This window comes from Patella vulgata, chromosome 1 (assembly GCF_932274485.2).
Source record: "Patella vulgata chromosome 1, xgPatVulg1.2, whole genome shotgun sequence".
In the NCBI taxonomy this organism is placed as follows: domain Eukaryota; kingdom Metazoa; phylum Mollusca; class Gastropoda; family Patellidae; genus Patella; species Patella vulgata.
The window spans coordinates 39,643,234-39,671,008 of NC_065879.2; the positions used below are offsets into that span (position 1 = coordinate 39,643,234).

Consider the following 27,775-nt stretch of genomic DNA (forward strand, 5'->3'; position numbering starts at 1 on the left):
TGTGCTGATGAAGCCGACTGCCACACAAAGCAAGTGTTTATATGAAGCCGGTGACAAAAGCTACCATAAATCACCTTAATTTGGCGACCAGCATCGGGAAAAATGTCCGGTTTTAAACTGGGAATTGTTCGCCTTGGAAGAGCTGCAGGAAAGGTAGGTATATTTTTAGCATGGAATGTATTGCAAGAAATTGGCTGTTGATATCGATCGCCTTCACTCCAGCAAGTGGGAGAAATAATACTATGTGAAACTAGCCTACATAATACTTTACATGTATATTCTCGTTCACGGAACAAAGATAACCAAACAGTGTTTGAAGACAAGGCATTATTAGTTGATATTTTTGGGGGGTTATGTATATTCTGTTGTTTTCTATGGTGTATATAAGATATAATACCTCGTTAGATAGTGAAAATAGAGCACCGTTGATTAATTAATAACACTAATCCGATGGAGGAAGATCGCTGCCAAAACAATGAGATTAGAATGAAAACCATATCTGTTCAACTGGATTGTTTTCCAGTGAAAATATATACTGGTGTTAATATCTTCTTAAAGGTTAAAAAGGATCTTCTTTATTCAGAGTAGAATTAGTGTAATATTAACTCCTATCACCATTGCTGTGATTCAGTTTGAATTTTAATTGCATTTATCCCAGTTACCATTAGGACACTGAGCACAGCAAGATGGTTTTAATTTAATTGGGTTCTTTCTGTTCATGAGGTCAATTTTGTGAATGATTTTTTTGTTAAATCTATTTTAACCTGTAATATCCAACAAAATGTAGGTTTCTACTACATGATTTAAGTAAAGGGTGGGGGTATGTGGTGGGGTGCAACCAAAGTGTTGCAGAGCGTAGCATTTTTTGTTCATGTTAAAAGTTTCAATCTTAAAATAATAACTACATATTAGTCATCCCAATGATCGGCCTGTTGGCATTGCATGTACTGATTCTTATATAGAATCCCTTTCACCTAAAAATAAACGCACGAAAAATCCCACTGTTAAGAATTGCCTAGGAAAGCATGGTAATTAAGAACCCTGGAGGCAAATAAATAATTGAAAATACAACCAATGAATGGACAGGGACAGTATAATGATAGTACTGTAATAGGCATTCCTGTTGTTTTGAAGACATGTATATGTATCCACAAAAAAAATATGCCACTAGAAAAGGGACTGCATACTCCTGCAACCCCCTTTGTATCTGCACATATAGACACTCTTTTACATTCTTCTGGATTGAGAATTGAGCATATACCATTTAGCTGGCTAGTAGCTAAGTATAGATCAATTTTTATTATTCAGGTGCAATGAAAGGTGTTTATTGTACAATTTAAAGATCATTTAGTATGAATCTCTTTTAATAGGGTATTTTACAGACATTTGGAGAGAATAAAATGGTTTTATAGGTGCATGTAATATTATCACTTAGTAATGCATTCCATAGTTGTTAAGGACCATGCTGCAGATAACATTTGTGTGTGTAATGTTAGATCCCATATTTTCCATGTCTTGAGTACATCCACCAGGTATATGTAATGCCATAGGTCACAATGTGTTTTACCAAATTTGTTCTCTTCTCCCACATGAAAACTGTTGCACAAATGTTGTGGGGACTAAGGTACACATACAAAAGGCACTCAGTGATACAATATGCAGTTAACGATCAGCCAAAGGACCCAAACCAAAAGTGGACTCTTTAAATTGGTTATTCTGATTCACAAAATACAACAGGTTCAGTGTTGATATACTTTACTATGAACATCAAATACAGACTGTGTAAATAATAAGCAAACAAAAATATAGTATTTTAGACATGACAAAACCTAATCCAAATTGAATATTTCAATGTACGGTACAGATTAATTCGCAATCCTGTTATGCAAATACTTAATTGACAGCAATAAAGCCTAGGACAGATGAGCGTCTCGAGAGCGTATGCCACTGTGCGAGTAAATTACGTTGATCATGTGACTCATGTGGAAGCCATTTGGAGATCATGGGATATCAATGATATCTCGTATTGGCCTATGAAAATGGTTCGTTCGACAATATACACTGGACACGGAGAGACAAGCAGATTTTTCGGCGAATCAATTGCTAGTGTAAAATATTTCGGCCGAAAATATCTAACATGCTAGATATGGGCTGTCAATCACGCGATTGGTTCACCAAGCAAAAGGGCACACGTGTGATTTTTTCTAGCGATTTTAAAAATCGGTGCAATTGGGCGAAAAAATATGCTTGTCTGTCCTAGGCATTAACGACTAGCTCAAATTGGACGTGTACAACATACCCAGAATCGAGTGGATAAGCTAATCTTACTTTTAAAATAATAACAAGATACTATGTGTGAAATCTTAACACCATCAACTAAATGTTTATTAATTGTTAATGATTTGTTTATTTAATCAAGTAGGTGTTAAATAATCTTATCTGTCCTATACTGATTAATCAGTGAACAATGATTAGATTACACATTTCTTGGATGATGTCATTTTTTTTTGTGCCCAGCATTTTTAGATACCCACATTGAAATGTTGCTGTAAATGTTGTCACTCCTTTATGTACGAAAGCCCAGAAGGCAAATTCCAAATTCCAAATGCGAAATTCCAAATTCCAAATTCATGTCTTACCAATCAAATGAATCAAATAGCAAATTGGCAGCCCCCCCTCAATTAAACAAATTAGAATTTAAATAAATTGTAATTTTAGACAACTAATTACTGTAATTAGTGCTATTTTACCTATCTGATGCCTGGATCGGATAAATTATTAGGGGGTTGGATGGCCGAATGGTTAGCACGCGCGCGCTGTATCATACAGTCTGTCATTGAATCAACTGGCGGAGTTTCGAATCCCCGGTTGTACATGACAAGGAGTAGGGTCGCCTGTCCAACCTCGTGGGTTTTCTCCGGGTCCTCCGGTTTCCTCCCACTGCTAAAGACCTCTACGCGCAAGCAAATTATTGAAATTAGGGGATAAATTATTAGGGGGGGGGGGGGTTGGATGGCCGAATGGTTAGCATGCGCGCGCTGTATCATACGGTCTGTCATTGAATCAACTGGCGGAGTTTCGAATCCCCGGTTGTACATGACAAGGAGTAGGGTCACCTGTCCAACCTCATGGGTTTTCTCCGGGTCCTCCGGTTTCCTCCCACTGCTAAAGACCTCTACGCGCAAGCGAATTATTGAAATAAAATTGAACCATGTGTTAGTCCCGAAATGACTTAGTTTGTGTCGAGTGGACGTTAAACCCCATTTCTCTCTCTCTCTCTCCAAATTATTAGATTTGAAATTGCAAATTCCAAATGTGAAATTGCAAATTGCAAATTCGACATAATCACGTGACATTACAATCATCATGGCTGCTGCAGAGACGATAATACGCCCACAGCAGCTAAATCGTCCGGGCAGTCAACAAGAGTTTCGCATATTTTTACTTTTTTGCAGTAATGAAACATTTATAATACACTAAAATCTGATTAAGAGTAACAACTCGTTAAGTAATTATCAGAAAATCATTAGAATTTGTTTGATTTTTATAAAGTTCTGCCCCATGCTAACGTTTAGTATACGAAACATTTAATATCATGGATTTATCTGTTCAAGTTATCAAAATTCAATGAAAATCAATATACTTGTTCGTCTTATGACCTTAAACTCTGCAGTATCAATCTGAAGTCAAGCGGATGATAACTTTAACCTCCAGAACGTCACAAGATTTTGCAAAGTGATCAAGGGCCATAACTTTGGCAGTAATTATCGGAAATCATTGAAAATCAATAGACTTTTTTCTTTCATGACCTTAAACACTGTGTATAAATCAAAAGTCAATCGGATATTCACTTTAGCCTCCAGAGCATCCACAAGATTTTTTGATGTGATCAAGGGCCATAACTCTGGCAGTAATTATTGGAAATCCCTGAAAATCAATAGGCTTCTTTGTCTCATGACCTTAAACACTGTGTATAAATTTTGGTCAATCGGATATTAACTTTCGCCGGACAGACAGGCAGGCGGACGGACGGGGGCGATGACAATATACAACCACATTATACGATCGCATTTGGAATTTGGAATTTCGCATTTGGAATTTGGAATGTGTCTTCTGGGCTTTCGTATATAGGTAAACTAGCACCAATTAGTTGTGTAAAATTACAATTTATTTAAATTCTAATTTGTTTAATTGAGGGGAGATGCCAATTTGCTTTTTTATTGGTAAAACATGAATTTGGAATTTCGCATTTGGAATTTGGAATGAGCCTTCTGGGCTTTCTTATTTATGGTGTCCACAATTACTTGTGGAGTTCTAAAGGCTAAAGTTAATATCCTATTGACTTTAGATTTATACACAGTGTTAAAGGTCATGGGACTGATTTTCTATGATTTCCAATAATTTCTGCTAGTTGCCCTTGATCATAAACTGTAAATTTATACTTGTTTAAAGTCTTGTGACGAAGAAGATTATAGATTTCCGATAAATTGAACAGCTAAATTAATGATATTGAATGTTAAGTATACTGCATTGGACAGAACTAGAAAAAATTCAGTTTTTAGTGTGTTGTAAATGTTTTCGTTACTGACAAAAAAACAAATATGTGACAACCCTTGTTGGCTGCTGAAAGACTTTGCTGCTGTATGTTTTGTTGTCTGACAACCTGTCTTTGATATGGATGTTGCTTAATTAATTGAATGTTGAGGGTAACAAATTTTGAAAAGATTGTCTAATGATATATACCTTGAAAATCTTGTATTTCACCTGTGTTATTGATTTTTATATGCCCACATTTTCATGTGGATGTCGTGCCGTCACCCCCATCTGTCCATGTGTGTCCACGTCCTTTCCCATTTTGTTTGTGGACACTCTACATGTCACAATTTTTATCAAATTTTAACAAAACTTATAGGTTGATATCCCAAAAACCTTGGTTCCTTTCGATATATTGGCATGCATCGGAATGTATCGGACTGTAACTTCATGGATTATGGCCCTGATTGTACGAAAAATCATAATTTTAGCTTGTGCACCCCTCAAGGTCTGAATTTTTATTTGATTTTTAAAACTGTTCAAATATCACCGTTACACCATAATTTTGGTTGAGTTCAAATTTCGTAAAAATAGGACCAGGACTGAAAAATTGCTGCTCCCCATTACGCAATTAGTATGATAAGCATGTAATACCAAGTAGAGGTCACAATTTTTATCTGATTTTCATGAAACTTATGTTTATATCCCAAAGATCTTGATTCCTTTAAATATTGATGCATGTCAGACCATAACATCCTGGGTTATGGCCTCCAGATTTTACGAAAATCTTGATGTCTCTATGTACATGTATAACCAATATTCAATACAAAAATGGCACAGAATTACAGGTTATGTAAGTATAAATGAATATGTTGGTATAAGGGGTTCTAGAAAGAGTAAACATGCTGCTTTATGCTCAATGCTATTCACTACATCAGCTATTTGTATTGGTATGGTACATTTGTAGATGAAATTGTAATTCAGAAGCCATGACTCTGAGTATATCTATGAATTTAAAGTACTCAATATCAGACATTGAAAACACAAATTATTTGTCAATTTAAATCAACATTGATGTTGTGATATTACCGGGAAAAGATGGGCTTCTGATATCCAATATTTAAGACAAAATAAACATGTTACCATTGGTACACGAATTAGTCCCATTTGTAACAAGGGACTCGAAGAACGAGGCTAGACATATTTCACCAATCTGTTTTACAGAGGATTACGAAAGTCTCTGATAACTTTGTAAAAGATGATCGCTTTCAACACGTGACATCACATCACGCAGTGACAATCATTGTTTACATAAGACGTTACTGGTTCGGACAGAATGGTGCCTTTTACTCATTTTACGTACGAAATGAAACAGGGTTTAACATCCTACTGTTCTGCTCCGACTGGGCAAATGAAGACGGGCATACGCCATACAGTGTGCTCTGAGGGAAATTTTGCCCGGGCAGTGGCACTATGGCCTACTTTTATATCGAATTCCAACTGCCAAGGGATCTTTTATGTGCACGCCAATGTATACATAGGATCTCAGGCTCAGGTTTTTTTTGTTTCATCCGAATGACTAGACAAGCTGTCCTTGTCAGGCCCTGCGTCCTACACCACTGACAAGAGGAAATGTACTTTCTCGGCCAATGCAGGGATCGAACACGTGACCTCCAGGCTAGCAAGCCAGCGTCTTACCATGGCTCCCATTTTACATACCCATTTACACTAAATAGGACATATGTTTTTACTTACATATACATGTACTTCAAACGCCTTTATTGCCCCCACCTTTTGAAGAAATCAGTTTATATACATTCATATTGCAATATATGCATTGCGACCCATTTGTGTCAATTTCTAGGTCCAAAATAGTAGCGATTTAGCTCCTTTAAGGTCAAATACTCTGTATTCTTTATATTACTAATAGCTCTTTAGGTTTGGGAGGAACTTTTTACCATATTAATTTATATAAAAGGGTAAAATAAAATGTATTTGAAATAGTCTAGAGTGAAGTTGACCTTTTGTAGATGTCATTGAAATGTCATTTTAATGATAATTCTACTAGCACTAGATAACGCATACAGCTGATACAGTGAGTGAGTCATTAATTGGTAAATTAATGGACTTGATGGTATCTTGTATAGAAATGATAACACTACCTGTTGCCTTCTCACGGACAGGGTATATGTAGTGATACAAGGCTATGAGAAGACTGTGGCTTTACTCCAGGGTTAATATGCCTATTCTCAAAACAACGATAACTATTTGTTCCAAATTTCAAGTTATTTGTAAGCAGCATAAATGGTGCTGCATATTGTTATTGTTTGTAAAATGTCATTTCCTAGAAGCCACATGTTTGAATGACAAAACAAGTTTGCAAGGGTAAACGAAAGGTCTCAAATCATAGCTAAAAATAAACACATGCAATAAACTAACATATCAAGTCTTTGTATCTAAATGTTGCTCTGTTTTATTGAAGAATTTTATTTTTTAAAAACATTGCGTACCTGATATAGCAGTTTACATGTACATGTACCTACAGTATCTACATCACAACTTATAGAATTTGAAATGAAATGTTTCATTCTGAATGCATTCACCTAAGGCATATCTTTTTTTATACGTCCACATTTTCAAGTGGACGTGTATTGTCGTCGCCCCTGTCCGTCCGGACATCCGTCCAAAATTTGTTTGTGGACACTCTACAGGTCACAATTCTTATCCGATTTTGGTTGTTACCTCTAGACAGAGCACAAGCTAAAAACGTGATTTTATTCGTACAATCAAGGGCCATAATTAAGGCAGATACTTGAAATATAGGTTTATCTTCAAAAGATCTTGGTTCCTTTTGATATTTGCATGAATCGGATCGAAACTTCTTGGATTATGGCCCCTGATTGTACGAAAAATCACGCTTTTAGCTTGTGAACACACTAGAGGTCACAATTTTCATCTGATTTTGATGAAACTTGAAATGCATGTTTAAAATCCAAAGATCTGGATTCCTTTTGATATTTGCGCATATTGGATCGTAACTTCCTGAATTATTAGCTTGTGGTCCCTCTAGAGGTCAAAATTATTATTCGATTTAAAAAAACATTTGAATGTATCACCGTAATGATGGTTGAGTTTCAAATTTCGTGAAAATCGGACCAAGTGGACTCTCTAGAAGTTATGATTTTTATCCTATTTTTATCCGATTTTGTTAAACTTAAAATATATCTTTATATCCCAAATATCTCTGTCCATTTTGAGTCACAAAAGATACATGTAGTGGCATTAAATGAACAAAATGTTAAGGAACTTTAATAGATGGACTTAAATTCTGTCAGGAAAGATTTCAATAATTTTTTAACCATATTTTTGGTAATACATGTACTGATTTATATTGTGTATGATCTGGTTGTCAGTATTTGAATATTATGCCTTTAATGGTAAGTTTAGTTGGTGCCCAAATTAAGAATATTAATCGACTTTACTGAAACTTTACAACTTTACAAATTCAATTTCAAACATATAACAAGTGTGCATCCTCTTTTGTGTAACTGTAGCAATAATCTAGTAAAATGACAAACATCCATGTAGAATATAAGATGATAATATAAGCCTAAGATTGATATAGATGTTTACTCTTTCTTGTAGCCATTACAGGAGAAAGTCCTAAATATTTTTCTGGCAATCTTTAATATAGAAATCTGATCTCTATACTCCCACTGACTGACAGAGGTTGGTGAATTCAAAAAGATGTTGGTTGCATGTATACAAAACCACATAAATTATTGTGCTTTAAGAATGGTAGCCAAAATAAGCATTGTGAACATGTATATCATTATGTCCAGGGTGTGGACTTGTATATTTATTCAAACCATCTGAACCCACATTGCTTTGTTATTATATAGGTCTGTAGGGCTATTGTTCTATTTTCTTGTGTATATCCGATATTTATAGCAGGAGTAGGCTAGTTTCTATTAGAAAATGTCAGTGGTTTCCCTTTCCTCACCTGATGTTGATGTAATATTACAATTTTGAATATGTTTTTAGGTAAACAAATAGCTGTGAGTTGGTTTACAAGAATCTGGCTCCAGTATTAACCAAAATGATGAATATTGGACATTGGTCGGAACAATTTGTTCTGATATAGCCTTTTTTTATATGAGAGTTTATTGATTAATTAATCTATGTCTTGAAGTTGCAAAACCTGGTATACATGTTATGTAGCAATTACAAATATAAGTATTTACATGTCAATAATCAATGTGAAAAGAAAGCATTACATACAATTTGACCCATACATATATAGGCCAGAGTGCGTTAATCATACATTCTGTTTAATATCTCTAGACCTCTTTAAATTTGTTCACTTCAAGAGTGCTACTCAGAGAAATAGTCCCGAGAACCTTTTGATGTCCATATTTAAAAATCAAAGTTAAAATATAAGGCAGAATAAGGGAATATTCATTTTTATACGCCCACATTGAAATGTGGTCGTATATTGTTGTCGCCCCCGGCCGGCCGTCTGTCGGTCTGGCGTCCACAATTGCTTGTGGACGCTCTAGAGGCTAAAGTTAATATCCGATTGACTTTAAATTTATATACAGTGTTTAAGGCCATGAGACGAAGAAGCCTATTGATTTTCAGCGATTTCCGATAATTACTGCCAGAGTTATGGCCCTTGATCATTTCAAAAAATCTTGTGGACGCTCTAGAGGCCAATGTTAATATCCGATTGACTTTAAATTTATACACAGTGTTTACGGTCATGAGATGAAGAATCCTATTGATTTTCAGCGATTTCTGATAATTACTGCCAGAGTTATGGCCCTTGATCACTTCAAAAAATCTTGTGGACGCTCTAGAGGCCAAAGTTAATATCCGATTGACTTTAAATTTATACACAGTGTTTAAGGTCATGAGACGAAGAAGCCTATTGATTTTCAGCGATTTCCGATAATTACTGCCAGAGTTATGGCCCTTGATCACTTCAAAAAATCTTGTGGACGCTCTAGAGGCCAAAGTTAATATCCGATTGACTTTAAATTTATACACAGTGTTTAAGGTCATGAGACGAAGAAGCCTATTGATTTTCAGCAATTTACGATAATTACTGTCAGAGTTATGGCCCTTGATCACTTTGAAAAATCTTGTGGACGCTCTAGAGTCTAAAGTTAATATCCGATTGACTTTAAATTTATACACAGTGTTTAAGGTCATGAAAGAAAAAAGTCTATTGATTTTCAGTGATTTTCGATAATTACTGCCAGAGTTATGGCCCTTAATCACTTCAAAAAACCTTGTGGATGCTCTAAAGGCTAAAGTTAATCTCATTGACTTTAAATTTATAGGCAGTGTTTGAGGTCACGAGGCGAAGAATCCTATTGATTTTCAAAGATTTCGGATAATTACTGCCAAAGTTATGGCCCTTGATCACTTTGAAAAATTTTGTGGACGCTCTAGAGGCCAAAGTTAATATCCGATTGACTTCAGATTGATACACAGAGTTTAAGATCTTGAGGCGAACAAGTATATTGATTTTCAATGAATTTTTATGACTTGGAACAGCTAAATCCATGATACAGTATTAAAAGTTTTGTATACAAAACGTTGGCATGGGGCAGAAATTTATAAAAACCAAACAAATTCTAATGGTTTTCTGAGTTGTTGCTCTTAATCAGATTTTAGTGTATTATAAATGTTTCATTACCGAAAAAAGTAAAAATATGCGACAACTCTTGTTGACTGCCCGGACGATTTAGCTGCTGTGGGCGTATGTTTCGTTGCCTGGCAACCTATCTTTAACAACCACTAGAGCTCCCAGACATGCACATGATCATAAGATAGTGAATGTGTGATCGCAGTGATCAGTTTGCATCAGTAAAACAGAAAGTGCACTACAAAAGTATTAAATGAAACATGTTTGTGGTTGAGAAATGGAGGTGTTAATTGTTTGAAACTGATGTGTTCCTTGAAAGTGTTAATGTTTTTAAATTTTATGTACTCGTATTTATTTCTTTAATCATTAATTTCTTTTTTTGCTTCAGACAAAATATGCATTATTAGATGAAAGAGATATATCATTGGTTGATAATTATGCATTTGAGGTAAGTCAGTGCGGAGAAAGTCAAGCCATGTTGTCAAATTATCTGGAAAGTATAAAATCCAGCGAAATACTAATAATTTATTAAAGCAGTCACCACTTTAAATAATCAATATCTTCTCATCATCATTACTTTGGCATTGTCTATTCCATTGGAACTGGAGTTTGGATTGTCTAGCCATTCAATGCAATACACCTCTCCTTGGACACAGTAATAGACAGGGTCGTCAGTCAATATATTAATGGTAGTTAATATTTAGATGCACCTATATATATGACTATTTTAGTCCTTCGATTCAGATTGATCTGCATCAGATTATTTGATGTATATATTTACAGGCTAAAGTTGAAGTAAATAAAGATGGAGATGGTGCCAAGATTTATGCCTTTGCGTATGATATGCAGCGTGGTAGAGGTACAGGACAATATTTACATGATTTATTATGGTAAGATTTTTATCAGCTTTGGTTTATTTTATTTGTCATTTTTTGGCGCAGCTAAGAAGGTATCAGACTATTAATTCAATAAATAGTTTACATGTACTTGTCTTTTTGAATGTCTGATTTTAACAAGCTATGCCATATTGCAGAGTGTATACATTGTAGGGTAATGTGAGTAGTGGGCTTAAATTTGATAATCAGATGCAAAATTTTCATATTATTAGTCCATTTGGAACTAATTTTCAATTGGTTAAGAACCATATATACTCTTCAAAAAAAGTAGGGGATATTGAGAAACAATACAAAACTGCGGAAAGGCACTACTGTTTTTATTAGAGGTAACCAGTGTATGTTAATAACAGGCCAATTGCCTACACATGAACATAAACAGTTCATGACGGCCCCATTTCACTTGCAAAGAGATACACTGTCAAAAGTGAAAATGGATGTTTTTGGTTTTTTATCTTAATAATGAGTAACTGCTCCACCATTCCTCAGACATTCAGCAATTTGTCGTGGCATGCTCCTAATCAACCGTCCAATCATGATTTGGGGCAATCTGAACCACTCGTCTTGCAGTGCCACAGCCAATTCTTGCAGTGTTATCGGTTGACGTTGACGAACACGTCTCCCGATCATGTCCCAGACATGCTCTATAGGGGAAAGGTCAGGACTCATGGCTGGCCAAGGCATATGGACAATATGGTGACGCTGGAGGTAGTCATTCACGACATGAGCGCGGTGGGCACGGGCATTATCATCTTGAAAGATGAAATGTCGACCTGCACGTTGAGCAAAGGGCAGAACTATCGGTGCCAGGATGTGGTCACGGTAGTACACACCAGTGACCCTTCTTTGAACAATATGCAAGTCCATTCTGCCAGTTGTGGTGATTTATCAGACCCACGCCCGAATCTGTCATGCTGTCTGACATTCGTTTACACGCCTCCAAACGCTAGCACGCCAGTTGTGGTGATTTATCAGACCCACGCCCGAATCTGTCATGCTGTCTGACATTCGTTTACACGCCTCCAAACGCTAGCACGCCTATCAGTGAAATCCAGAGTAAATCTGAACTCATCTGAGAACATTACACGCGCCCATTGATGATTACCCGATTTCTACACTGCCTACACCATTGACGACTGTTTGACATGTGCTTGCGAGTTAATGGAGGCACAACACGCAGCCGTCGCGCATGCAAATGAGCTGCATGTAGCCGATTTCTAATCGTTTGGGGTGTAACTCGAATTCCTGTAACTTGGTACAAGTTTAGAGAAAGCAGATTGGCCGTTTGTCCTCGATTACGCAGGACCTGTGTACGAATGTATCGATCCTGGGCTTGTGTAGTGGCTCTAGGACGACCTGAACGATGTTTATCATCAGCATTATTTGTGTGTTTGTTGGTACCGGTTCCAGTCTGCTAATGTGACACATTAAGCATGTTCGCTACTGCTCGCTGTGTAGAACCCATTTGAATCATGGCAATAGCACCTAGACGTTCATCATGTTGAAGACATCTCATTGCATATTAAACGTAACACACTAAAGCAAAGATACGCTAAACAGTAAATCTTATGCAACAACCGATAGGAAAGCAAACATTGATAGGATAAACCAGCATGCAGCAGTTTTCATCAACCCTTCCTTGAAGTGTCAAATTTGACATCGAACCCCTCCCGCTTGTATGTCACCCATGCAGCTCAGTAGTTCCGTTGGGGCAATATGTTCTTCATCTGTGAACATACTCTCAAAGCATGTCAAGTGTCCATGACTATTTATCATATCACAACCTGCATAGGTATTAGCATTTCAATATCCCCTACTTTTTTTGAAGACTATGTAACTGAAATAGGGACCTTTCTTCCATTGTGTGACTTGATAAATGTGACTATCAGGTACCATTATTAAAGATGCATTATTCAAGATGCCTATTGCAGGTCTTTCTTTAGACCTTAAATATTATATAATTATTAATTAGACATTTATTAATTTATTACATTCCATAATCAACTCTCTATGGCATTGGATGCTCTTGATTTTCAACGAATTTAACATGATTGGCGGTTAATGATTTAATTAAAAATGTATAATCGAGACTTTGTTTACTATAGTTACAATGGTAACAATGACAATCAAGACTCCACTATTCTTCAAACAGTTCTAACATTGCTCATAATGAAGTAATTTGACTGAAATTTTCAAAATGTTCCCTTTTTATTATCTAGTTTTTGACTATTATAGTGAGAACTGTCAGCTTTTTATCTAAATCTTACATGCATCTTTAATTCAGCACTTAAAGACTGTTTATCCAGACCCCAAAAATATAGTTCAATTAAAGGGAGAAAACTGATCACTAACTTTTCAAAAATGTGTCACAGAGTGTTTGTATTTTGGGTCAGTTATCTTTTATGATATACTATATTACTTTGATTTCTCCAGGGAAAGACACAGTGGAGGAGTCGCTCATGGTTGGAAAGTTGTACATCGTAACGGAGTAACAGTTGATAATCGTATGGAAAATTTAATGTTATTACAGGACAAATGTTCTGTCCCCTCTAACGAAGAACCATCTAATAAAAATCGTGAACAGAGTCTGTACTGGATAGCAGTGCAACAATTACAAGGAGATCCTTTAGAAGAAGTCCATATGGGTTTAAATCAAGCTAACCAAGTAAGTTTGACATGATCACAATTTATTCTTTGTGTATCGTGTCGGGAGCAAAACATTATAATTTGAACAATTGTACTAATATTCAGTAATTTCTTGAAAACAATATTAAAGGAGATGATCCGTGTCTTTCTTTCGATAGGTAATGATGATAGCTAATCAACTTGTTATAATTTAAAAATTTTGCTTCAGTAATTTCTTGAAAACAATATTAAAGCGGAAGATCCATGTCTTGTTTTCCACAATCTGATTAAAATACAGATTTATATTTCATTTCGTTATACTTTTGATGGCCTACACTACATGAAAGGTCGCGTCAGGGGTCAAACGAATGGCTTTTGGCCCTATGACACCAAACATTGATTAATCAATCAGCGTTGATGTTTCTAGTGGTTTGTTTACCCACAGTTCCGTGCATGGCATGTCAAGAAGTCGGCATAACAGATGGTTTCATTGGCTAATACCTCACGCCATCCAGAACGCATGTTATATAACAACTCTTCCAGATCCTATACTAGAGTAGTACTGACAAATGCATGTTGATAACCCAAATTTCTTGGTTCCTTTCGATATTTGTGCATATCGGATTGTAACTTCCTGAATTATGCCCCCTGATTGTACGAAAAACCGTGTTTCTAGCTTGTGGTCCCTCTAGAGGTCACAATTATTATCCAATTTAAAAAATCATTTGAATATATATCACTCTTACACCGTAATGGCGTTTGATATCGAATTTTTGTGAAAATCAGACCAAAACTGCCAGACAAAATGTCTCCCCCTTGTATGCAAATAGTGTAATAGTATGGTATATCAAGGTTGTGGACCCACTAGTGGTCACAGTTTTGATGCAACTTAAAACAGTTTTTTATCATCCAAAGATCTTGGTTCCTTTTGATATTCGTACATATCGGATCGTATCTTCCTGAAGTTGGTCCTTGATAATACGGAAAATCAAATTTTTAGCTTGTTGTCCCTCTAGAGGTCTCAATTTTTTTCCGATTTAAAAAAAGGTTTTAATATATATACCCGTTATACCCTAATAATGGTTAAGTTCGAATTTTGTGAAAATCGGTCTAAAACTGCTGGACAAAATGTCTGCCCCTCGTACGCAAATAGTGTAAATAGATGGTATATCAAGGTTGTGGAGAGGCCACAATTTTGATCCGATTTTGATGAAACTTTAAATTTATGTTTATATCACAAAGATCTCGCGCACATTCGAACGTAAATTCTTGGATTATAGCCCCTGGCTTCTGATTGTACAGAAAATTGCTTTTTTTTTATAGCTTGTTCTCTATCCATCTCTTGCAAAATGTGGGTGTATCTTGCCTGGTAACTGCTGGTTTGTTATTTGGGGTGATAAACTACATATCACCAAAAAAATACCGATTTTTTTTTTACCAGCTATGTTCCAAACTTGGCCCAAAAGCATGATAATAAAGGGTGCTGATGACAACAAAAGTCGAATTTTCTCAGTTAAACCTGCAAGGATTTTCATCAATTTTGGCATGAACAACGCTAAAGGCAAGTCCAAGAAACCTAAAGGACACGTTTTGGCTATAGATTTTGGTTTGTCTGGTATCCATGGAAATGCCAAAAAATGATGAGTTTTATTGGAAATTCTATAAGTTCATGCTAAAAAGAGATATCGATAATCCCTTCCTTAGATCAAACGTTAAAAAATAGCCGCTCAAACTTTTAAAATTTTTGTTCATTATTTATCTTCAAACGAAATTTTGTTATTTTCGGTAAATTCTTTGAATACGTTCACAACAAGTTTTAAAATAAAACAATTTGGATATAAAAAGTAAATATTTACTTCAGTGCATTGCTCCGCCGCTCTCAAAATCATTTTATACATTCAAAAATGTTAGTCTTTGACCTTCAAAAATAGATGTTCTAGTCGTGATAATTGCGTCTTAGAAGGAAATCCTTATGGCGTTATAGATAGATAGATGTCAATGGTCCAGTGTGAAACTGTTGCTGAAGACAGGCATGATTGTTTACTGTGGATCATGTGACTGATGTGTACGACATCATAATATATTCAAGAACTGATCGAAGTCGGGGAAAACTTCTCATTTGCTGTAAATAGTTTGTTTCTTTCCGCTTGTATCTTCATTATTTACACAACAAACGATTGGACTGCTTGTGTCCGAGGGGTTATTTTAGTCATGGAACAAATTTCCAAAGCCTCAATAAGATCGGTGTTGAAAAGTTAGTGCGTATCTTTGTCTACTCATCGCCCTGAATGCATCCCTTGAGATGTAGTATGTCTATGTAGGGTGATAATGAGAAATTACAGATATTAATTTCAAATTGCTGACTTCTTATCAACTTAACGTTGTAATTGTTTATTTTATTTACATTTTTTTGTCAATTATCAGGCCTAATAATGGTTTGAGTGCATAGAACCTCATAGTTGTCATTTCAATTGATATTTGACAAACTAGCTTGTTGATAATCTTCTGGCCCAATAGAATGTGTGTGAAAAAGTTTATTTTACGTCCGGTTCCACCGAAGTGATATCACAGACAAGACATTGCCCTATAGATCAGCAACAATATATATGTACATGAGTATGTATTTTGTCTTGTCTGCATCTTAACTCGCATTTATTCTTTTTATTGTTTGGTTGGGCAATGAGAGGTATTGTTCGAGAAAAAATGCACAGGTTTACTGTAAATATCCAAATACAATACTTCAGCTTCTTGTATTTATCTTTGATTATTTAACAAACAGTACAGAAACCTGTACCCAAAGCTGCATTTTTAGTGATTTTTGTGTTTAGGTTATGTGTAATAGAACAAAGTAAGATGACTTAACAAATTATATGATTAAAACTAAACATTAACAAACTTCTAAACTGGGTTGCAGAGTGCCTTGAGGAATTAATTACTGTTAACCTATAATTTATCTATATTGCTTTTACAAGTTATAGGTTTTTACCCTGGAAATGATTTTACATTTTCAATTCTATGTGTTGATTACGCCACTTAATAATGGGGCTGGTGTCTGCTGTGAAGAAGACAAGTCACATTTATCGTATTACTATCTTTTTGCACACATTCCAATAACTTGTAATATTAATTTTTAAACTGTAATTATTGTCAAGTTGTTATCCATTTTATTCTTATTTCAGCATTTACCAGAACCTTTATATAATCGATACTATAATTCTAATGGTGAGGTTTTACTTACGGAAGGTAACTATACATCTATTCTTCAATTTGTATACCTTGTAACAAAGTTCGTAACTGAGAAAAAAATGTGAAAAAAATTGTATTTGCATTTGGTATTTTGAAAATACTTTTAAAAAAAGTCAAGCTGGATGGTTGGAATGAAGGATTTGTTGGTACTATGCCTCTTCGTTCATCATATATTTTATGCTACATACAATCATAAAACATAACAGGTTTTCTTTACTAAAAGTTTATTTTATATCCATTATTTTATATTAATCATAATCTAAAACAGGATTTGATTCACCTTTTTTCAGAAGACACATGTGTTTATTATGAATGTCATTATCCACCATGTACCAATATGGAAAAGGAAATCCGTGAATTTAGTATATGTGGCAGATGTCAAGAAGTTAGGTAAGTCTAAATCTTTTGTATTATTATATGTGACACAGTGTTTTATTGTCCCCCGCCTTTCGAAGAAAGCAGGGGACTATTAAAATGGGTTCGTCTGTCTGTCTGACTGACTGTCCATCCGTCTGTCTGTCCGTCACACTTTTTGGGACACAATAACTTTCTTTCTAATTGAGCTAGTATGTTCAAACTTGGTGTAGGTGTAGCAATCTGATTTGTTGATGCTTTGGGACACGATAACTTTAGTTCTAATTAAGTGAGAGTGATGAAACTGGTGTATAGTTTCCTTACATCAATACCTTCAATAATGAGCATTTTCTGCTGAGGGTAAGCAGCGCAATAAGCAATTAGATTGGCCGAGACTTTGGAGCACAATAACTCTCCTTCTAATTGAGCTAGCATGTTCACACTTGGTGTAGGTGTCTATCGGGTGAATGCCTTGATGGAGTTCGAAGATGATAATTTTCTGCTTAGGGTAAGCAGAAATAAGCAATTTGATTGGTTGATGCTTTGGGACACAATAACTTTAGTTCTAATTAAGTGAGAGTGCGGACACTTGGTGTATAGCTTTATTACATGAATACTTTGACTAAGTTCAATAATGAACATTTTCTACTGAGCGTAAGCAGAGCAATAAGCAATTTGGTTGGTCGAGACTTTGGAACACAATAACTCTCCTTCTAATTGAGGTAGAATGTTCAAACCTGGTTTAGGCATTCATTAGGTGAATGCCTTGATGGAGTTCGATGATGAACATTGTTCACGGTAAGCAGAGATAAGCAATCTGATTGGTTGATGCTTTGGGGCACGATAAAATTAGTTAAAATGAAGTTAGAGCGATGAAACTCGGAATATAGATTCGTTATATCATTACCTTGACTAAGTTTGATGGTGAGAATTTTCTGCTTAGGCTGAGGAGTGATAAGCCATTTGATTGGTCAAGACTTTGGAACATAACAACTCTGCTTTTAATTGAGGTAGAATGTTTAAACTTGATGCTGATGTTCATTAGCTGAATGTCTTGACTGAGTTCAGTGATTAACATTTCGAGCTGAAGCTAAGCAGAGCTTATCAGTTTCATTGGTCGATGCTTGGGACAAGATAATCTTGATTCTATCTGATAGAGAGTGATGAAACTTAGTGTATAGTTTGATTGCTCGATAGTTTTGAAAAAATAAATGTGCGATTAATTAATATGTGTCATCTATTTGTCCCCCGCCTTTCGAAGAAAGCAGGGGACTATTAAAATGGGTTCGTCCGTCTGTCTGTCTGTCTGTCTGTCTGTCTGTCTGTCTGTCTGTCTGTCTGTCTGTCTGTCTGTCTGTCTGTCTGTCTGTCTGTCTGTCTGTCTGTCCGTCCGTCTGTCTGTCCGTCACACTTTTTGGGACACAATAACTCTCTTCCTAATTGAGCTAGAATGTTCAAACTTGGTGTATGTGTTTATTAGGTCAATGCCTTGATGGAGTTCGAAGATGAGCATTTTCCGCTTAGGGTAAGCAGAGATAAGCAATTTGATTGGTTGATGCTTTGGGACACGATAACTCTCTTCCTAATTGGGCTAGAATGTTCAAACTTGGTGTATGTGTTGATTAGGTCAATGCCTTGATGGAGTTCGAAGATGAGCATTTTCCGCTTAGGGTAAGCAGAGATAAGCAATTTGATTGGTTGATGCTTTGGGACACGATAACTTTTAATTGAGCTAGAATGTTCAAACTTGGTGTATGTGTTTATTAGGTCAATGCCTTGATGGAGTTCGAAGATGAGCATTTTCCGCTTAGGGTAAGCAGAGATAAGCAATTTGATTGGTTGATACTTTGGGGCACGATAACTCTCTTCCTAATTGAGCTAGAATGTTCAAACTTGGTGTATGTGTTGATTAGGTCAATGCCTTGTTTCATACCCTGTTAGGGTAAGCAAAGATAAACAATTTGATTGGTTGATGCTTTGGGACACGATAACTTTAGTTCCAATTAAGTGAGAGTGATGAAACTTGGTGTATAGTTTCATTACATCAATACCTTGACTAAGTTCGATGATGAGCATTTTCTGCTCAGGGTAAGCAGAGCGATAAGCAATTTGATTGGCCGAGACTTTGGAACACAATAACCCTCCTTCTAATTGAGCTAGAATGTTCAAACTTGGTGTAGGGGTTTATGAGGTCAATGCCTTGATGGAGTGCGAAGATCAGCATTTTCTGCTTATGGTAAGCAGAGATAAGCAATTTGATTTGTTGATGCTTTGGAACACGAAAACTTTAGTTCTAATTAAGTGAGAGTGATGAAACTTGGTGTATAGTTTCATTACATCAATACCTTGACTAAGTTCGATGATGAGAATTTTCTGCTTAGGCTAACGAGCAATAAGCATTTTAATTGGTCAAACTCTTCTTCTAATTGAGGTAGAATGTTTAAACTTGATGTAGATGTTCGTCTTGACTGAGTTCAACAACTCTTCTTCTAATTGAGGTAGGATGTTTAAACTTGATGTAGATGTTCGTCTTGACTGAGTTCAATGATTAACATATCGAGCTAAAGCTAAGCAGAGATAAGCAATTTCCTGCTTTGGGACAAGATAACTTTGATTCTATCTAATAGAGAGTGATGAAACTTAGTGTATAGTTCTTAATCAGTTTGATTGCTTGATACTTTGGAAAAAAATAGATGTGCGATTAATTAATATGTGTCATCTATTTATTTGGGGATTTCGGCGGGGGACATCAGCCTCACTGTTGGCTTGTTATTTTGGGATTTCGGTCGGGGACATCAGCCTCACTGTTGACTTGTTTTACACTCATTTTGTGGAAACAGGATATTGAATATCAATCAAGTCATGAATTGCTTATAGGAGTATTTAGACCAGGATTCATTAAATAACATTTTCTTACTCTGGTGAAATAATGCTATAGAATGATTTACATGTAAAAATGCTAATACGGGTTACATTTAGCTTGTATTTTTGGATTAATAAAGCAAGGATTCACTTCAGGCATAACCACTATCAGTGTGAAAACAAATGAAATGAAATAAAGTTTAACATCCTATGCCATGCCTTGCACTATGATATAAAAAATGCCCTGACACAGGTGTTTACGCCTACTCTTCAGTAAATTCCAATGATTCTTTTACAAGCACATTGCCAAAAACACTGGGTAAACCAGGCTGGAAAATCCGGAGTAACTGTCTTTGTGAAAACCAGGATTGATTCCAGGACCTCCTGGACTCGGTGAAGGACCATGGTTCCCATGTGTGAAAAAATGTAAAATAAACCACTGCATTGAACTTTATATTGTGACCAGTGATTAAGATCATCTGTGCTTGATGTTTTATTTTTCCTCTCTAAAATATTTGGTCAAATTTTCATTTAATCTTCAATATGGATTAAAGGGCAGAATAAATATCTTGTAATTATTGAAATAAAATTGGACCATATGTTAGTCCCTAAATGACCTAGTTTGTGTCAAGAGGACTTTAAACCCCCCTCTCTCTCTCTCTCTCTCTCTGTCTCTCTCTCTCTCTATCTCTACATTCTACAGTAGATATCCCTTGTGTGATAAATTTTATAATTAATTGGTCAATAAAAAAGGAACTACTTTTTTTATTTTCAAAGAACGGTTCATTTTTTATTAAAAGTAACTTATTAAAACGGAACTATTTTTATTTAATTGACCTTGATGGAAACACTGGGTCAATATAAAGGACTTTGCAATGGTTGAATTGTTGTCAAAAATGATGTATTACTACGCCATAATGAAATCAGGTTCAGTAAAAGTGAAATCTATAGCAAAGAATTATATTTATTTATTTGTGCATGTAAGAAGGGATTGTGTGATAAATAAAATCTCCTACTCGTCTTTTTTTTTTTTGATATCAAAAAAGACTTGTAGGAGATTCTCTGTATAACCGATGCTTTGTAACACATACAATCCACTTTGTAAGATGAATATATCCAGGGTTTCTGGAAATCAAGAACAGCCAGTGACTAAACACTTTTTTTTTGCCAACCCTGCTAAGTGAGTGTCGGGCTTGGTTAAATATGAAAAACAATACTAAAAATAAAATGTTTTATATAATTTGTATGCTCTTTTGTATTTTCAGATATTGTGGCACATATTGTCAGCAAAGGGATTGGCCAGTACATAAACGATACTGTCGGGAACGAAGACATTTGTTATACCGCGAACGTTCACCAGAGCGATAAAATTGCACCCATTTCATAGTCACCTGTTGTTTTTGCTCATTTTAAATGTGATAGTTACTATATCCTCTCTTGTTCTAGTCCAACAGTTTTAATAATTTCTTTTGATTTGTGAATAATCAAGGAGGGAGATAAGCCTGTCTCATCTTTAACAAAAAGCTTTATCTGTCTTGCTTGTGTATGTGAACTAATCTGTGTGTATTAACACCTGGAAAACTGGCCTACTAACAAACTACGAAAACTCTATCGTTTATCATAGATAGTGGTGATTACAAGACTATTAACAATGCCCTAGTGTGATAGCATTGTGGCAATCATCATGAATCTGTATTTAGAAGATAATATGTGCAATCGAACGATTATCCATTATGGTGGATATACCCAATTTCTGTTTCATTTTGATGTGATTTTGCGTCTAAAGTGTATTGATTTAGTCAAGAATAGTGTCAAAGAACTTTTTATAATGTTGTTGTTTTTAGTTTTTTTATTATGTTATTTACAAAGAAATCCATGACTGAACCTAGATCGGTAGAAGTTGGGTTTGAAATACTTTTAAAATTTGACAATTTAAAAGTTCAGAGAAGTGGAAACTTTGAAATCTAGTGAAACCAAAAGGATCTTATAATCTAGTGAAATTGAAATGTTTTGAAGTCTAGTTATGGTTTATTTAGTATTTTTAAGGTGAACCTGTTCCTTTCAGTTTGTTTGTTTATTATTGTTATTGTGGAGCAGTCTGAAAATTATGATTGAAATGTTTTTATCTTGATTTTTATTTACTTTTCAAATGGCATCTGTGAAAAGTTGGTTATATTTAAGGGTTAAATTTAAAAGTTTCAACTAATTGTGAGATATACACTGATACAAGAGTAATCTCCCCTATGAACTTTGGTTTTTAGTTGTATTTATGATTCTACATGTTTACAGATACCGTTTCCAAGATTAATTTTCTAATGCAGCTAAATCTTTGGGTTGATTATACAAGGAATTATTTTGTTAACATACATCTTTTATTTTCTGCATAGTTTATGCTATTGGCTAAGCTTGTACTAAAAGTTTAGATTTTGACGCAAAACCAGGCATATTTTTGCAGCAACTGTACAACTAACCTGTCAGATCCATCTCCAAAAATAGTTTTAGAACACGACAGATTATAGTATTAAAAAAAATATCCTGCAAACATCCCATCTGACCATGTACGCAAACTGTGTTTGTTTTATAACAGTACATCAGTATTTTTATTATTTATTAAAACTACATACTAATGCATTTATTTATTTATTTGATTACTAATATATGTGTATAATTCCATAGATCTACTAATATTTATCAATTATTGTATATTGTTATTGTTACTAACCACTAGAATGTGTTGTTCTTTCTAATTGTTATTGCGTAGTTCATTTAGTCATCAGTATGATTTTTAATTTGTTATTTTTCTAATCATTTAATCTACCTGTGTAACAAAGTTGTTTTTGAATTTAATAATTAGAACTCGCAGAGACATAGCGAAATTGTTTTCCTGAAATACAATAAGACGAACGTGAGGTAAAAATCCCCTTTTGTACAAAATAGCGAGAATCAAATAATTTGGCCCAAGATTATACTTTTGAAACAACTGAAATTTGGGACCAGGGCTCTTTCTAAATACCAAACAGACTACTTCCATGACATAGCCATTATGGTATTATAAATCAGTCTTGTTCTGGGTTTCTTTTAGTTAATTACTACTCAATGATTGAGAAGATAACCATCCCTTGTTACAACTGAAAAAATATATATAACAGAATATCAGCTTATTCACACTGGTGGCAATTGTGGCCGGTCGTCTCAAAATGGATTTAGAGCCCTGTTTCACAATAAAATAAAAATTGCCCATTGTGTAAATTGAACTTAAAAGTTAGTGTACTAGGTATAAGTTTAGAGAAGTATAATTTTGAATAAGTTTGTAAATAACTTATGTAACACCATATTCCTGAAGAAATTGTTACAAGCAATATCAGCTCTTTATCCATTGATACTTCCTCTGAGCATTATGGCTCATTTATCTATTGATTTACTCTATGATTAGTTGTCTTCCCCTTGGAACCAGGCACATGTGCTCTGCTTGCTTTACTACTTTATCTCAAGATTTCCACTGAATTTCACTTCTACAGCCCATTTGAAAGGTTGATGTAATAAAAGTATCAAGTAAAAACACCCGGGGAAGTATCAGCTATTCTAATTATTGGGCAAGATAGACCAATGAAAATGATTGCCCATAACTTTTAACATTGCTTTAAGAATTTGTTGTAACACATGATTGATGTTTTATATAATAAATTATAATAATAATGCATATGTGGGACATGAATTTTAATTCAAGATGAGAAAAGCTGTTCATTTAGATTAACAAGGGAATCCTTAGTATTTGTATATTGATGTTTTGTTTCATAAACAGTGCTTTAAGTTTATTTGAATTTTACCTTAATAAATTCTAGTCCACATTCCATATAAATGCATGTTAATTATGTTAATATTATTCCATGTTTAAGGCCAAAAGTAATAATAACAATGTATTGTGTATTTTTATAGCCATACCCTTATTTTCTAACTTTTAAATATATAAAGAGTAACTTCATGAAAACAATGAATGTGTAATATCATAAACCAATTTTCTGCAAGCTTAGAGGATAAATAAAAGGACTATGAGCTCTTGTTAAAATCTGAACTCTTGGTCTCCTTAGAGAACTCTGCAACCCCCTTCCCCTTTTAGTTCCCCGTTAGTATATGTTTAAACCTATGCAATAACATGTTTATCATTATAAAATAATATATTACAAATAATTTGTGCATATTCATATTAGTTTTAAAATACTAGATTAGCAAGATAAAACTGCAGGGTTTTTGGCACCATTTACAACATGGACGAATAGGGGTTAACAAAACTGTATTTTATGGATGTGTTTTTACAACATGTATGTCATTTTATGATGATAAACATTTTCTTGAAATGGTTTAAAAATATGCCATTTGAAAACCCCAAAAGAAGGGGATGCAAAAGTGAACGAAACAATTTATGAAATTTTAACTGACAATTTTTGACAGATTTCAATGATTTTAGGCACAACAAAAAAAATGTTTTATTCTGAAAGTTATTTTTTCTTGTCAGTGTTGAGAAAATATTGTGTTTTGTTTGTTTTTCTTGTTTTCAATATTTACATTTACAATAAAGAAAAAGCTGTATATTTGAAATATTCATATATGATAACCAAATTTTGAATTCCAGAAACATTCCAGTGTTGTATATTTGTGTTGTACAATGAAATAGTAGAATTTTTGTGCTATTGTTTTTTTTATATTTTATCTCTAAATCAGTTTGCATAGATAATATTGTGACACCCCTCCCTAAATATCTGAATGAATATAAATTAAAAGTTCATCTATTCAACACAGACATTGTATATATTCAATTATCATTTCATACATAATTTAATAGGTTCTATTTATTTGAATAAATAATTTATATATAATACTCATTTATGTTATAATCAACAAACTGCTTAAAATACCATCTATATTGGTGCTAAAAGGGCAACAACCAATAGGTTTTGAAACTTTAATTGGATACAATATGTGAGTTAAAGTCAATTTCTTTCTCTTTAAATCACGAAATTTGAAAATTTTAGTTTTTATACGCTCATATATTGCCCTCGTCCGTCGTCCTCAATTTCTTGTGAACGCTCTACAGACTACATTTTCTCATCTGATTGTTTTGAAATTGATATATGTTGTTTGCATTAGTGAGATGAAGAAGCCTTTTTAATTTCAATAACTTCTGTTAATTTCTTCTGGAGTTGTGGCCCTTGTTGCACCTTGGGAACGCTCTAACGTCAAAAGTTATCATACTTATCATCCAATCCGTATGAAATTTGAATTAGTAACACGAAAAAGCCTGTCGAATTTCAACAATTTTTGTAGATTACTTCCAGAGTTAAGGCCCTTGGTTTAGTTTTTAGAACCCTCAAACAACTAAAATTATTATGTCATCTGTATGAAATTGTCTATTAAATGCCCCTAATTACCTACAAAAGAACAAATATGCGACAACCCCTGTCGACCGCTCAGATGATTTAGCTGCTGTGGATGTATGTTTCGTTGCCTTGCAACCTATCTTTGAAATTTAGTTGATCACCAACATATCAATTTTTGAAAAAGCTTGGTTTGTTGTGGCCGCTCATCCAGTCTTTTATCAGTAATTATAAAGCACCTGATGTACTGAACATGGGCACTATTTCATTAGGTGTCATGCATCCCAGTAGAGTCTTGACCTTTGAAAGTGAGAGCTACAATTTTAATATGTATGTGTAGAGTGATTGGAGTAACATAAATGTTCAGAAGTTATTTGTGACTTTTATAGTGTCCACAAGCTAAATTCCTATTCACTAATATTTTGCATCGATAATAAATTACTTTAAAACACCTAAAATCACCATACTCCTCGCAGTGTTTCGTTTGGTTAGACAAACGAGGCTATCAAAACGGATCAGGGGGAGGATCTAGGAATTTTGAACGGGGGGGGGGGGGCGCCGCAAAATGAGGGCACTGACCGCGGAGGTGGGGCACGCCGCTGGGAGGCGATTTTTTTTGGGGGGGGGGGGGTTCCCACGAAAATTATCTGTCATTTCCTTGCATCTGTAGCCATTCCAAGAGCTATTTGGCTGATATTTTCGTCTAAGTAAACGTTCGGAAATCGTTGAAAAATAGCCTTAAAATCGAGCAAAAAAGCCAGTTGAACATGCGACTCGAAAATTGTCATGGCGAGCGAGGCATTATGATGGGAAAAAAGACGAATCTATTCCCTAGCCACTTCACTATTTAAGCCTTGTAACTTGTACTTTGTACTGTCAACACATGAAACAATGCTACATCAAGTTGCACTCATGTGCGTCGGTGATGGGCATAAGTGTATACGCCGCCGATTCCACAAGATGTCTGTCTATAGCCACTCTATAGGAGTAGGGCACCGTCAGCTAATAATTAAACAACAAGAATTCGTTTGAAAGTGAAATAAAAGCATTAATTAGAATAGACTGGTGTGTTTGAATCGATGGTTTGAGTCATTTGGGATCCCTGCAACAGGTTGGGAACGGACATATTTGGGTCTGAGAAAGGGCACTTTCAGCAGTAAGGGCACTGTCGAAAATTAGGGGGGGGGGCTTAAATCCGCCTCTGCCGGATACAATGGAAATAATACTGTTTGGAGACAACAATACTTTCACCGTTTTTAATACATGTAAATCACTGTTGAGCTACCAGAAATAACTTTTCTGGGCATGCGCGTGTGTCATGCAATTGAACCAATCAATACATAACAATTACCCCTTCCTTACAAGTATACATTATTATCATAAATGGACAATTATTCTTCACAAATTTAATAAATTACTGCGACGAAGGGTTAAATCTTTCTGGAGGTTTTCGTTCGCGATAAGGGTTTCTTCGGGGTAAAACAGAAGGATGCGTATTAACATCAGACGATTTAACATCAGACATCTCACCAGTAGCTGCTGTATTTGGGCTAGCATTATCTGGAATAGAAACTTTGTCATCATTAAACATTGGTGGTTTAAATGATTCATGAGTCGAAGGTAATACAGGATTTTCAATAAATTCTTGCTCATTCGGAACACTTAATTCTCGTTTACGGATTTGATCTTCGTGTCTTTTTCACACGTTCTGACCAACTTGAACGTCATACGAGCTTTGCATAACGTTGATAACAACACCAGGTAACCAACGAGGTCCTGATCGAAGATTTAAAACAAACACTAAATCACATTTAAATTTAGGCACAGCAAAATTCCTTTCAAATACTTCAGTTTATTTTCTAGAAGTTAGTGAGGGCCTAAGACTTGAGAAACGTGTACGCAATTGTCTTTTCATCAATAAATAACACGGAGTCTCACCCGTCGCCGTATGAGGTGTCGTGCGATAGGACAATAAAAATCGACACAGTTTCTCTTCTATACTTCCTTTGTCGTTAGACATTTTATTCATTTGTTTATTAAAATAGCCCACATAACGCTCAGCCAGACCATTAGTAGCAGGATGCGCAGGAGCCGTTCTAGTAATGTGTATATTATTTTTATCTAGAAACGCTTCAAACTCACTGCTAACAAATTGGCCACCGTTATCAGTAACTATGTGTTCAGGGGGTGCCAAAAGTTGCAAATAACTTACGAAGCTGATTTATTGTGGAATAACT

The 27,775-nt window shown here is 35.0% G+C and overlaps 1 protein-coding gene across 1 annotated transcript; it reads left to right on the forward strand.

Annotated features, from left to right (window-relative positions):
* LOC126813156 (zinc finger MYND domain-containing protein 19) lies at positions 1 to 25,052 on the forward strand. The gene is made up of 7 exons (XM_050539133.2): positions 1 to 153; positions 10,575 to 10,634; positions 10,970 to 11,076; positions 13,513 to 13,744; positions 16,884 to 16,947; positions 17,241 to 17,340; positions 21,432 to 25,052. Exons 1-7 carry the CDS (start codon positions 103 to 105, stop codon positions 21,532 to 21,534), a joined length of 717 nt encoding a protein of 238 aa, XP_050395090.1. The 5' UTR covers positions 1 to 102; the 3' UTR covers positions 21,535 to 25,052.
* The last annotated feature ends 2,723 nt before the right edge of the window (positions 25,053 to 27,775 follow it).

Excerpts from the sequence above, each read along its gene's own strand:
- LOC126813156 (XM_050539133.2), top strand. The coding sequence starts at position 103 with ATGTCCGGTTTTAAACTGGGAATTGTTCGCCTTGGAAGAGCTGCAGGA. Across the intron at positions 11,077-13,512 it reads TATTTACATGATTTATTATG|GGAAAGACACAGTGGAGGAG; the intron begins GTAAGATTTTTA and ends TGATTTCTCCAG. Across the intron at positions 17,341-21,431 it reads GGCAGATGTCAAGAAGTTAG|ATATTGTGGCACATATTGTC; the intron begins GTAAGTCTAAAT and ends TTGTATTTTCAG.